Raw genomic sequence first — 13,761 nt, forward strand, 5'->3', positions numbered from 1 at the left:
CCGTCGCCAATGTACCATTTCCAGGCGGCACCGGAAACCTGTTTTTCCCGGGAGCAGCTATGAGCAAGCGGAACCAGGTTTCGTACGTGCGGCCAGCCGAACCGGCGTTCCTGGCTCGCTTCAAGGAACAGGTCGGCTACAGGGAAGGGCCTACCGTGGAAACCAAGGTGAGCCCAGGCCAGTCGCGTTACCTCAGAAACGCGGGCTACCCTGCCACTTCCGGCTTCTGCCTTGGAGGCCAGGCACTGACGGGTCCCCTCTCTCACCTGCGCCCAGTCGGGAATCTGGATGGGCCTCAGCCACCAGGCTGGTCCTCTTCAAACAACTACAGCCTCGTATGCCCAGGAAGCTATTTGTCGTTTTTCGTAGTGCTCTTGTGTTCTTGAAAACGACTTGACGCCGGTAGAGCGCTTCGTCCTTGGTAGATGGTTAAGAAAGATCACTTTCCTCTCTCGTCTTATTTGTTCATCCCAAAACCTGTAGTTAGCAGGATGAGTGGTAGCTTAGTCCCGTTTTCCAGATAAAGAAACTGAGGCCACCTGATCAAATGACCTGATGTCCTAGGCCTGGAGTCTGGAGCATCTTTGGAAGAATGCCCTAGATCTATTTTTATGCTTTGTTGTTTACCGCCCCCCCACCCCCCCAAAAAAAGCTTGTTTAAGAATATCCTGGATCTAAATAGAAGAAGAGGGGCGCCTGGGTGGCTCAGTCGTTAAGCGCCTGCCTTCGGCTCAGGTCGTGATCCCGGGGTCCTGGGATCGAGCCCCGCATCGGGCTCCCTGCTCGCCGGGAAGCCTGCTTCTCCCTCTCCCACTGCCCTTGCTTGTGTTCCCTCTCTCGCTGTCTCTGTCAAATAAATAAATAAAATCTTTAAAAATAATAATAATAATAATAAATAAATAAATAAATAAATAAATAGAAGAAGAGCTTCAGGAAAGAACAACACCTGAATAGTTTAGAGATGAGAATCCGTGGGAATCAGTCTGAGCCCTCCCAGGGGCTAACTGGTTCACACCAAAACCTGCCCTCCTTCTTTCAATAGGAAGAGACTGTTAGGCTTAGGGATTGTGTGGAGAAATAAAGACTTCATTTAGCACTCTATGTCTAGTACTTTCACTAATATCCACTCCTCACATCACTTAGAGCTTAGGAAAGGAAACAAGATTGACTTGTGTGAAATTACTCAATCCAGTGTGTATGTGCTAAATCCAGGCATTGTGCCAGGCTTTGAAGGGACAAAGAGATGGATCTCCAAAATACCATATTCTTTTATAACCTTCCTGCCTGTCTGATCTCTGCCTTCACAGGTTACACCTCTGTGAACCTCTTCAAAACTCCTCCAATTACTTTTCCTCTTGTTTTTCTCTTCACTTTGTCCGTATCTGAGATACTCATCATTTTGCATTGCAACTACTTGCTCTCCTGTGTATCACCACCACTAAATCAAACTAAGTACCTTAATCTTTCTGTATTTTCCTAGCACCTGGCACAGTGCCTGGCACCAGGTAGTAGGTGACCATTTGTATTGATTGTGCTTATCAGGCAAGGCTTCATGGACGAAGGGATACTTAGAATCTTGAGCATGGGTAGGACAGCGGGTAGAGATGGAAGGAAAGGTGGATAAAGGTGTAAAGATGGTGAGTCAGCGGGGCGCCTGGCAGGCTCAGTCAATGGAACATGTGAGTCTTCATCTCAGGGTTGTAGGTTCGAGCTCCACATAGGGTGTTACAGATTGCTTAAAAACAAAATCTTAAAAAGAAAAAAAAAAAAGATGATGAGTCATGGACTGTATGTAGAGGTGATTGAGGAATTGTTGGAGGGGAGGCCACATGGCCCGTTCAGTAGGCAACAAGGAGCCATTTTTGGTTAGAGATAACATGATCAGGGAGTGACGGATTCCCCCAGGACCAAAAACAGTGATAATGACAAAGAGGATGAGATTTGAGGAAAGAGACATGGATTTAGCAATGAGAATATGAGACCTAATTTTATAGTTTGCTTGAGGTCCTTGTGATGATCATGTGTACATAATTAACACCTTGAAGATTCTAGCTTGGAATGCTATTTTAGAAGAACTTGGGGTGGGGACAGATGCTTTCCAACTCATACTAATGATTTAGACTGACTGACTTAATTAAGAGACTTCCGTAGAGGGATACCCTGTGTTTCTATGTTTAAGAAACCAGCTGCACTCTTAATCAGGTTGGCAGTATAACCATCGTTCTAGTGATGTGTTAACAAAAAGAAGTGTTTCATGGGAAATCATTATATAATTGAGCTAAATTACCTTATTCACCTTCTTGAGAGTTAATTCAGGAGTGGCTTTGAGCAGCCACTGTTTCTTTGACTGTTTCTTATTTTCCGGGCAGTCGTGTAAACAAAAAGAATCAGAACTAATGATTCTCAAGCTAATGAACACCAGGAATTTTTTTTTTTTAAGATTTTATTTTTAAGTAATCTCTACACCCATTGTGGGGCTTGAATTCACAACCCCAAGATCAAGAGTCACATGCTCTACCAACCAACTGAGCCAGCCAGGCGCCCCAGGAATTATTTTATTTCACTTTCCCATTTCCTTGGTGAAAAATACTTATAATTACCTACTAGTTTGTGGTCACTTATTGGAATCTTCGTCTTTTTTTTTTTTTAATCTTTTTTTTTTTAAGATTTTATTTATTCATAAGAGACAGAGAGAGAGAGAGGCAGAGGGAGAAGCAGGCTCCCCGCTGAGCAGGGAGCCCGATGCGGGGCTCGATCCCAGGACCCTGGGATCATGACCTGAGCCAAAGGCAGATGCTTAACCATCTGAGCCACCCAGGCGCCCCTGGAATCTTCGTCTTATTGGGGAAAAAATAGGCAAAACTAATGAGTAATCAGTGAACTAACATGGATATTATTAAAGAGAATGCACTTGTGTGAAGTGATTAAGACAAAATGAATGAATGTGCCTGTGAGTGACTTGCCAGCCAGGGCTTTAGGTAGTTCATCATTTTTCATCCCATTAATCATTCATGAATAGATCAACAAATACTCCTTGAGTCCCTGATGTTTGCCAGGCTCTGTGCTTCTAGATACAGAGATGAAACACATAGTACCTCAAAGGAGCTACCTAGTGGAACCAGATAGAAAAATATGGATAACTCAGTATGGCACATGCTCCCTATGAGCTATGCACAGTGTGAGAAAGAAGATGAGGCGACATTAGGAAAGTACTTCTAAAGAATCTAAGTCTTAGAAGGCAGCTAGAGTAGGTGTGGACCAGGGGCAGTGGGGCTTTCTAGGCACTGGGAACTTGTTCAGAGACAAGGGAGGCAAAGGAGCTAATATGTTCAGGGATCTGCAATCCTCCAACCTGGCTGGAGTCCAGAGGTCATGAGTGTGGTATAGGATAAAGCTGTGTTCGTGGGCCAGATCCTGGAGGGCTCTGTTGCCCTGTTTGGGAGACAAGGAAGGCTTTGTGAGAGGTGGAGTAAAAAGTTATTTGAATAATGTGTGGTGGGTATACTGCCTTTCAACCCAGCAATTCCACATCCAGGAATTTATCTTACATACGAGTTCACGAAAGTGAACAAAAACAAGTACACAGTAGAAAAAAGTAAACAAAAATATGTGCATAGTGGAAAAAAACTAGAAACAACCAAAATTTTTACAGGGTACTGGCCAAATAAACCATGAGATGACCACATATACTGTTAAATACTAGGCAGTGATTTTTAAAATAGATAATTCCAGGGATGCCTGTGTGGCTCATTCGGGGTTAAGCATCCGCCTTCGGTTCAGGTCATGATCCCCAAGGTCCTGGGATCGAGTTCCGTGTTGGGCTCCTTGCTCAGCAGGGAGTCTGCTTCTCCCTCTGCCTGCCGCACCCCCTGCTTGTGTGCTCGCTCTCTCTCTCTGACAAATAAATAAAATCCTTAAACAAAATCTTTAAAATAGATAATTCCAAATTAATAGATAATTCCAAGGTATTATACAAAGATACTTTTTGAGTAAAAAAGTTGGAGAGGGACTTTTATAGTATCTGACATTTTTTGAAACTCTGAATCAACTGGCCAAAGGTTACCACTTGTTACATGTATATATGGAATACATGGTTTGTGTTGGTGTTCTCTATACTTTTTTATGTTTGGGAACTTTCATAGAGAAAAGAAAGCAAGTCACATAGTACGATGTACAGTATCCTGTTTGTATACAGAATGGTTTCTATACTTCCATGTTTTTATACACTTAGAAAACAGCTGATAGGATGCCCACCAAACTGAAGCCATTGGAAGGGAGGAGAGATCATCAGAAGTGGGAAAAAGACTACCTTTTACTTGCTGCTTTCTGTACTTTGGAGTTGATTATTTTTTTTGTCAGGCTTTGAGAGGCGATGGAAGTGAAAACAGTTGATGAAGAGCAGAGAGAACGGATGCAGTTCAGCCTGCCCTGAGGAGGCTGGGCATGCTGGCGGTCCATGAAGCAGAGGCCCCTGACCCTGGGAACTGCAGGCTGGGGTCCTGCTGAGAAAGAAATGAATCCCTTTGGGTCGGCACTGCCAGGGTAACTGGCAGGTAGACCTCTTCCCGAGTGTGGCAAGGTTAGGCCCTTAAGAGTTACTTGAAAATTCTTTGCCAGATATATTTAGTGAATCAAGTTACCCTTGTCACTTAGTCATCAGTGTCTTACAGAGACAACAGTTGTATTTGGTTCAAGGTCAGCAGCCTCCATATTGTGTTTGTGTTTTCTCCTAGAGAATCCAGCCTCAGCTCCCAGATGAAGATGGTGATCACAGTGACAAAGAAGATGAACAGCCCCAAGTGGTGGTTTTAAAAAAGGGAGACCTGTCAGTTGAAGAAGTCATGAAAATTAAATCAGAAATAAAGGCTGCCAAAGCAGGTATGTCTGAAAGTAATCTGGTTTTTCTAACAGTGTAGGGAGCCTGGAATATGAAATTGTCTTATGTAATAGTATGGTGTGTTTGAAGGAGACAGTCCTAGGTTCAAACTTTGGTTTTAACATGTACCAGATACGTGATCTTGAACAAGTCATTTCACCTCCCAGCCTCAGCTACCTCATCAGTCAGTGGGGACTATAATGGTACCTACCTTACTGGGTTGTTATGGGGATTAAGTACAAATTTAAATAAAAACATCCTGTTAAAAAAAAATAGGTGGTTAGTTTTACAAATTAGTCAACAGAGGTATATTTAATCAGTGCCTGAAACGTGATATGCTACATGGTATAGTTTTCATTTTTCCTGAATATTTATTACATTGCTTTGAGGAAAAATCCTGGAGTTCCAAACAATCACTTTTCATAATACTTAAAAATACAACCTGACTGTAATTATTTGGGGACTGGCAATATGATGGAGTACTTCAGGAAGTGAGTTTTTATTAAGGGACTACATGTCTTGTGGGTGTAGCTAGAAACAGTGGAGAAGACTAGACTGAATTGACTTAGAACATCCTTCATTATCATCTGAGATCTTCTTGCCATTTGAGTCTCTAATAAAGACAAAATGAGAAAAGAAAGTTCTTTAACTTTGTTTTTGCTGCAGATGAAGAACCGGCTATAGTTGACGGAAGAATCATGTATCGAAAACCAGTCAAACGTTCCTCGGATGAAAAATATTCAGGTTTAACAGCAAGCTCAAAAAAGAGGAAGGCAAATGAAGGTGAAATAAATAAGCAGGACTCAGTTAAAAAGAACTCACAAAAGCAAATCAAAAACAGTTGCCTCCTTTCTTTTGACAATGAAGATGAAACTGAGTAAGTGTAAATATTTTGGACTTAGTCACCCTTAAGAGTATATGGGGTGTTTTTTAAAGTGACACTTTTTTTTTCTATTTAAAGATAATACAAGTTCATTATAGAAAATTCAGAAAAAATTTAGTATAAAAATTTTGTCTATCAATATCCCTTTGACATGAGGCTAACTCTGTAGATATTAACTGCTATTAACATTTTGGAACTCCCACTTGTGGGGTATGTATTTTTTAAACAAAATTGAGATTATATTGCATATGTTTTCTGTCCTGCTTTTCACATGACATATTCTGAGCATTTTTCCAGATCAGTAAAATTCAAAAATTTAACATAATTGCTACAGAGGATTTTGTCATTAAACAGGTCGCCTGTTGCATCTTCTTCATTAGCAGAAGCCCACTTTGGAGGAAGATGATAATGTGCCTATTTAAGAATACTTCCCCAGCTCCTGCTAAAGGTAGCCATATAACAGCTCTGGCAATTTTAGAGATAAAAGTGGATCTTGTACAAGTGAGCTTCTAAAAGAAGGGATCTTGATAGAAGAGAGGATCTAATGTATAACATGGAGACTGTAGTTAATAACACTATAAAAGAGAGAGATACAAATAGAAGTCTGCTTAATAAAGCTACAGTAAAGGTGTTTGATACAAGAAAGCAGATCTGGCAAGCACAAACCTTTGTCCTCGCTACATCCTGCTACATCCAGGAGCACATGCATGAAACCTAGGAGTATTGGAGCCATTTTTTGGCCTAAGGGAGGCAGATCCTTTCTCTGGGTGGTACAGTGGCAAGATTCAAGGCACTTGGATCCTGACAGCATGGCTCAAGGAGCTGCTGCACCAGCCACGGACTGCCCACCTCTGGACTTCTTGTTACATGAGAAGAAGAAACCGAAAGTCGTTGGTCAGTAGTACCACTTGCTGACACCTGAGAATTCAATGTCTCCTGCCCTCCTCCTCCCTTAAGAGGCCCCCTTTCGTGTTGTGCTCTAGAACTTGTCAACCTTAAAAATAAAAGACAATTATTTTACCAGCATAATGGGTATATTTGAGAATAGTAGACCGTTGCAATTCAGGACATACAAGCTACTACAAAACCGTAGGCAAGTCAGAACAAAGGAGGGGACTGCTCTTTTACAGAGGAAAGGGGGAATTTGGAGGAGTTGTTATAAACTAAATGTGCATTGGAGTACACTGGGAGTTTGAAACGAAATGGCTTTTCATTGGCTGAGTTGTGACGATCTCATTGGCTGGGCTGTTGCCAGGCAAGGAGATAATCTTCCTTCTTCCTGCTGGAGGTTAGTAAAGTAGGCTTCTTGTTAGGAATGCAAGGTATGGCTCTTTCTGTTGGTTCTGCAAAGGGCTGCAAGGTGTGGTATGTGTGAGCTCCTCCCTCTGGCCTCCCAACTCTATTTTAAGTGAAATTTTCTTTGTTTAGTTACAAATTCCAAACAAGTACAGCCACATACTAATCAACGTGCTTATGTTCTCTTCTATATCCACCCCTCTTTATTTTCATATAACTTCTCTTCACGAACCCCCTCCCCCCCTTCTCTCCGCAACACAAACACACAAAAGTCCTACAACACAAGTTTTTATTTAGTGTCAGTGAGGCTTCCCTTTTCATGGAAAAGAGAGGTCTAGAGCTTGAAGTGAAGTAAAATCCAACAGTGGGAGGTATCAAAATCTAAAAAAGCTCTTCAGGGTACCCAGAAGTACACTTCACAATGTCCACTGAAATCCCAATAATTTCTTTTTTCTCTGATTAAATCTGAATTTTCTCAAGGATAAACTGGTTTTAAATTGTGTTCTATTTAAATCTAGACATAGTTTAAATAACTTTCTGTAGATTAAGGATGAAATCATAGCCCAATTTCAAGAATGTTCTTTAAAAAAAAAGTTCCTAAACATTGAGAACCAAAAACTAATGCTGAACTTTGCTTGTTTTCAGTAGCTAGATTTATATATGTTTGGAACATCTATAACTCAAAACCAATTAATGGCAGTTATTTATTACATACAACTCATTTTATTCTCAAGACAACCCTAGTAAGTATCCTCATCATTCTTCTGAGGAGGATGGGGAAAACAGGCTGAGAGAGGATCCGGTCTTACTCCCATTAAGTGGCAGAGAAGTCCCCAAACTCAAGACTATCTAGTTCTGAATCTATTTTCTTAACTTTCAGGACAAATTGCGTCTTGCTCAACATACAGAACATTCATCCCAGCTGAAGACTGAGTCTTAAACTCCTAAGAATTTTGGAAAGGGGGGGAAATGGCATTTTCATACAAATCTTTCCACACTGGTTATATCCCAAGTTTTATTCTCCAGCATGAAGCCTCTGATGTCGAACAAGCGCTGAGCTGTGCCTGAAGGATTTCCCACATTCAACACATTCATAAGGTTTTTCTCCGGTATGAATTCTGTAATGTTCACTAAGGTGTGCTTGTTTGCGGAAAGTTTTTTCACACTCACTACACTTGTAAAGTTTCTCTCCAGTGTGAGTTCTCGCATGTTCAACAAGGGAGGAGTTCTGAGTGAAGGCTTTACCACATTCAGTACATGTGTAAGGCTTCTCTCCTGAATGAATTCTCTGATGCTGCATGAGGCATGCACTCTGATTAAAGGCTTTCCCACATTCATTACACTTATAAGGTTTATCTCCGGAGTGACTTCTCTGGTGACGGGAAAGGCAAATGCTTTGACTAAAGGCTTTGCCACATTCAGTGCATTTATACGGTTTCTCTCCAGTATGAATTCGCAGGTGTTTGATAAGGGATGGACTCTGACAAAAGGCTTTGCCACATTCGGTGCACTTATAGGGTTTCTCTCCAGTATGAATTCTCAGATGCTGGACAAGGATTGCTTTTGTTTGAAAGGCTTTCTCGCATTCATTACATTTATAAGGTTTCTCTCCTGTGTGAATCCTCAAATGCTGAGTAAGATTTGACTGTTTACGGAAACAAGTTCCACATTCACTACATACATAGGGCTTCTCTCCTGTGTGAATCCTCTGATGCTGGGTAAGAGATGATCTCTGAGTAAAGAACTTCCCACATTCACTACACTTTGAAGGTTTCTTCTGCATGTGAAGTCTCTGAGGGTTTATTTGTAGTGAAATCTGGCTGGAACTCATGCTGCCTGTAACACAAGGAACATCTGTCCAGTAGGTTCAGGTTTAGAGGAAACTCTCAAATTCATGACACTTACAAGGAACGTTCTCAAAGATGATTATGGTTACAGTAACTCTGTGCTAGGAAAGCTTTGGGTATACGTGTGCATGTACTGTCCCCTTGGGCATTCCTGCAGGATACCCCTTCTCTTCCTTCTTCAGCATGCATCTTTACCTTCTCCAAACGCAAACCCAGATGACCAGGTTCTCTGACCCTGCACATCTTCCACAAGTCATTTAACACTGTTGCATCAGGCTTGGTCATCTTGTCTGGGGGAAAAAAAAAATCTAAAAGGAAAATGTCCTCTGTGCAGAACAGGGGACCTGCATTGTGGAATCTTGATTTTATCCTCTTCTCAGTAATTGAGATAGATCACAATGACCTGGAGAAAAGATTAGATAATAGGGAGAAGAGATGAAGTGATGACACATATTGGGAAATCTATAAAATTCCCTATCATGATTGATTCTGGAACACTTAAATACTAAAAACGAATCCAGGTAATTTAGAATCATCCAGAGTGATAAATAGTAGAATGTGAAAGGGATAAGTATACCAATCTTGGGTAAATTAGTGTTAGGGAAAACTACCTACCTACCCACAGTCTCTACTCCTCAAAAACTAGGTGAAGAGTAATTATATTTCCTTAGGTTGCCTGTAAGCAATCTATTGCTCGTGCTGCTTAAGAAAGTACAAGCTTATATCATTGTTTAGTGCCAATTAGAGTTTCTCTTTAAGATTTCAAAGGAGGGGCTCCTGGGTGGCTCAGTAGGTTAAGTGTCCAACTCTTGGTTTTATTTTTTATTATTTTTTTAAGATTTTATTCATTTATTTAATTGACAGAGAAAGAGAGACGGCAAGAGAGGGGACAAAAGCAGGGGGAGTGAAGAGGGAGAAGCAGGCTTCCCGCCAAGCAGGGAGCCCAACGCAGGGCTCAATCCCAGGATCCCGGAACCAGGACCCAAGCCGAAGGCGGTCGCCCAACCAACTGAGCCACCCAGGCACCCTGACTCTAACTCAGGTCATGATCTCAGGGTCCTGGGATCAAGCCCCATGTCGGGCTCCCTCCCAGACCCCATAGAGGGAGTCTGCTTCAGATTCTCTCTCTCCCTCTGCCTTCCCCCTGTCTCTAAAAATAATTAAAAAAAAAAACGGTTATCCTTTTTTTTTTACTAGGCTGTAATTTTTACTAGGTCCATCACACCAATCCTTCCTATTCACTTACCTTGATAAGTGTCTCTTTGGACTTCTCTCTCCAAAACATTCAGCATCTGTAGCACTCCCCTCTGCGTCCAACTGGAAGACCTTTAGGTTTGAAAACTAGAGCCCTGCTTACTGAAAGAAAGTAAGATATCATTGTTTTGTTTAGAGGAAAAATAGGATGGGGTGGTCCTTGGGGAAGAGATTCCCATTGGACGGTAACTTGACTATAGCATCATGGTCCAGAATCTGGCCCTCACCTTTGACACTAATGAAGTGCTTCAGAATCTGATGTACACTGATATCAAATTCACAAAATGATGTAGAAAACAGTCACTTTACTGATCTACAATGAAAAATTTATATGCTCAATGTCCAGGTGGTTGACACATTCTGTCTACTACAGAAAAACTATATGGGAACCAAATCATTGTCATGTTAGAACTGGAGAAAGAGAAATACTTAGATGATCTTAGTGGCATCAGACTTTGAAACCCTGATGCTCTGAATAAGGGCACAGAGAATCTGAGAACAGATATTCAGGTGCCACACATCAGCAACATCTTCCCTGGATGGTGCTGGAGACACTGACACATTACACATGAATAGATCCTCACATTATAATATTTAGATAATACAGAAGGATATAGAATAAATTAGTCATTTTTTTATCACCATCCCACCCTACCCATACAAGCCCATTTCCTTCCCAGAGATTATCAAGTTTGGAGTATATTCACTCAGTCTTTTTTCCACATATTTTTATACATATATCATTTGATTCTCTCTACATAAAATTGTTCTATAGGTTCTGTGTTCCACTAAAGAATGTGTCTTCAAGATCATTTCTTGTTGGTACATACGGATCTACCCTGGCTAAGAGTTAGTTGGTATACACTGGTATCTCTGCACAAATTATCTATAGTCAGAGACTGATCTGATTGGACAGCACTATACTGCACTGGTTGTTAAATATATTGAATATTTTTCCTGAATGCATCTATCTAATGTATAAACTTCCAGGATAGATATTTCTGTATACAAAAATTAATGCCAGGTGGTTTAAATAGCTAAACATAAAACCAAAACTCTACCCACACTTTTATTTCCTTCATTTTTATTGTCTCAAAAAGTTGGGGTTTTTTTTAACCATACAAAAAATGCATACTCATTCTAAAAAACAGTCAGTCCACAAAGGAAATTACTTGAAATCCTACCACCCAGTGAAAATACAGTTGGTTTTTTGATGACCTTTTCTTCTAGGCATCTCTCAATGCATACACACATACACAGACAAACATGTACATATATTATGCATACATATTAAACTAGACTGAATTCTTCAGGCCATAAATGGTCACAATCTATTCACAGAACTTCCATAGCCTAGGAATCCAGTTCATACAGTACTCTTCTTACTGAATTTAACAGATCCCCAAGCTCCATGTTGCCTTCTGATGCCCAGTAACAATGAAGTTGCTCTTACTTAGGCTCTTGTTCCAACAGAGCCAGGAGTGCATTCATATTCTCTGAATCATTTTTGCGATGGGTTGTCCAGTGATTTCCTCCCAGTTTTCCCACATTTGACGGCTACATCATTAGGCATTAGAGTTAGCAGTTCAGTGACCAGCTACCAGGTAACTGCACAGGGGGTAGCTATTCTTGCTACAGTTTAAGTACATGTGATATAAAATTAGTACATTCTCTGATCTGTCCTATAGCCAGTTACTCTGTTGCCTGCTTCCACAATGGGCCACACTCACTCTGATTTTAATAAGGTGGGGCTATTTCTGGGTGGTTCTGTGTTTTCATTCTGCAGGGTTTAGGTGTAGTGGTCACTGGTGGGTCCCACTATAAGTCTGCCACCACTTCAGAATGAGCACCCCCGTAACAACCCATCTTGGGCGCTCTAGTTAGATTTCACTTACCCAGAGATAAGCTGTGAGGAACACAAGCGATACTGGTTTGTCTCCTGGGGGCTTCTCTCAAGGAAAGGCAGGAATCTGAGGCATGGAGGGAGGAGAAAAAAAGCACCTATAAATTGTCAGCCTACTTCTTTCCTATTCTGAATTCAGAGGAACTCAGAAATAGCCAATCCCTAACCAAATAACGATTTTAAGTCTGAATGAAGAGTATCATTATTTTCTTAAAAGAGTATCACCCATGGGGCGCCTGGGTGGTGCAGCTGGGTAAGTGGTTGAGTCTTGGTTTCGGCTCAGGTTGTGATCTCAGAGTGGTGAGATCAAGCCCCACATTGGGCTCCAAGCTCAGCCCAGAGTCTGCTTAAGACTCAATCCCTCTCCCTCTGCCCCTCCCACATGCGCTCTCTCAAATAAATCTGAAAAAAAAAGTATCACCAATGACAAAAATCAGTGAGTGGATTGTCTTCCAAGAGACCTGACAATGCACAAAGGAGGCAGGTGCTCCTAAGGACTATCCTGGGGTGAAATTTCCTCCCCAACTGATAAAGTTGGAGGGGCGCCTGGGTGGCTCAGTCATTAGGCATCTGCCTTCGGCTCAGGTCATGATTCCAGGGTCCTGGGATCGAGCCCCACATCGGGCTCCCTGCTCCGCGGGGGGCCTGCTTCTCCCTCTCCCACTCCCCCTGCTTGTGTTCCCTCTCTCGCTGTCTCTGTCAAATTAATAAATAAAATCTTTAAAAAGAATAAATTTAAAAAAAAGATAAAGTTGGAGCCAAAGGCCTCCCCAAACCGACTGGAAAAGCCATTGACTTCAAAAATCAAAAACTGGAGCTACGGTAGAGGACATTAGAACAAACACTGGCCTGAGTCAAGAAGTCTGGATTCGAGTCTGGGCTTTGCCACTAACGTGTTCAATGACCTAAAGCTAGTCACTTGGTCTTATCTGTGATTTGTTTTCTATCTGTGAAATGTAAGTGGAAAGCTAGTACCAACATTCTGTGATCCTTTGATTCTAAAAACACATGGGAAAAGAGCAAAAGCCTTAAGTCCAGTCCATCTTTGATTGAGGATGGTTATTCATTTATCTGAAAAATACTGCGCAGGTACTATGTGTCAAACAGTGAGGTCAGCTCTTCTGAGAACAGGCTGAGTCAACATTAAGGAAACTCCTTTCCAGTTATCTTACAATCAGAGGCAGAGGAATTTCAGGAAAATAAGACCGCATCTATGTGAAGCAGAATATCCAAGAAAGGACAGGGGGAGTCTTTTGGAAGATGTTAAGGACCCCTCTTAGGAGGAAAGCTTTTAAGAACTCCCTCTGGGGTGCCTGGGTGGCTCAGATGGTTGAGCGTCTGCCTTCAGCTCAGGTCATGATCCCAGAGTCTTGGCATCGAGTCCCGCATCAGGCTCCCTGCTCCGCGGGAAGTCTGCTTCTCCCTCTGCCTCTCTCTCTCTGTCTCTCATGAATAAATAAATAAAATCTTTAAAAAAAAAACCTCCCTCTGAAAGGAAAGGAAAGAACACTATTAAAAGGCTGGCAACCAGTCTAATCCATCCCAATACACTGGCACCCCCTATTTGGCACTGAACAAACTACTTATTTTCAAACTTACTCAACTTTAATATTCAGCTCAAATGTGAGCCACTCCACATGGGTAATTTTTCTTGACTTGCAAGACCCTTTCTCCTCAACATTCTCAAAGAACTTTACGTGGC

General features: G+C 41.6%; 2 protein-coding genes across 7 annotated transcripts in view; one reads left to right on the forward strand and one right to left on the reverse strand.

The window, feature by feature from the left end:
* On the forward strand, positions 1-8,075 carry KIAA1143 (KIAA1143 ortholog). Of its 3 annotated transcripts, none has more exons than XM_045862622.3 (4): positions 1-167; positions 4,734-4,878; positions 5,543-5,753; positions 7,936-8,075. In XM_045862622.3, the coding sequence occupies exons 1-4, from the start codon at positions 60-62 to the stop codon at positions 7,979-7,981; spliced, it is 510 nt and encodes a 169-aa protein (XP_045718578.1). In that variant the 5' UTR covers positions 1-59; the 3' UTR covers positions 7,982-8,075. The 3 variants fall into 3 exon arrangements, with proteins under 3 accessions (XP_045718578.1, XP_064453233.1, XP_045718580.1); XM_064597163.1 differs by lacking the exon at positions 7,936-8,075 and adding an exon at positions 6,114-6,788; XM_045862624.3 differs by lacking the exon at positions 7,936-8,075 and having other exon boundaries at positions 3-167; positions 5,543-6,788.
* LOC123833887 (zinc finger protein 501) overlaps positions 8,071-13,761 on the reverse strand; it is a 23,955-nt gene continuing 18,264 nt past the window's right edge. For 2 of the 4 annotated variants that reach the window (XR_008505146.2, XR_008505144.2), the window contains exons 5-7: positions 12,052-12,126; positions 10,149-10,258; positions 8,885-9,305 (exon numbers count right to left, since the gene is read on the reverse strand). Coding sequence is in view for 1 of the 4 variants with exons in the window: in XM_054504824.2 (XP_054360799.2) it covers positions 8,071-8,886 (816 nt within the window). In the remaining 3 variants the exon portion in view is untranslated. Of the gene's footprint in view, positions 9,306-10,148; positions 10,259-12,051; positions 12,133-13,761 lie in introns of those variants that run through there. The other 2 variants (XR_010413484.1, XM_054504824.2) reach the window with 2 other exon arrangements.

Source organism: Mirounga angustirostris, unplaced genomic scaffold (assembly GCF_029215605.1).
Source record: "Mirounga angustirostris isolate CCGP_5_RB_7025 unplaced genomic scaffold, mMirAng1.0.hap1 SCAF_1, whole genome shotgun sequence".
Lineage (NCBI taxonomy): Eukaryota > Metazoa > Chordata > Mammalia > Carnivora > Phocidae > Mirounga > Mirounga angustirostris.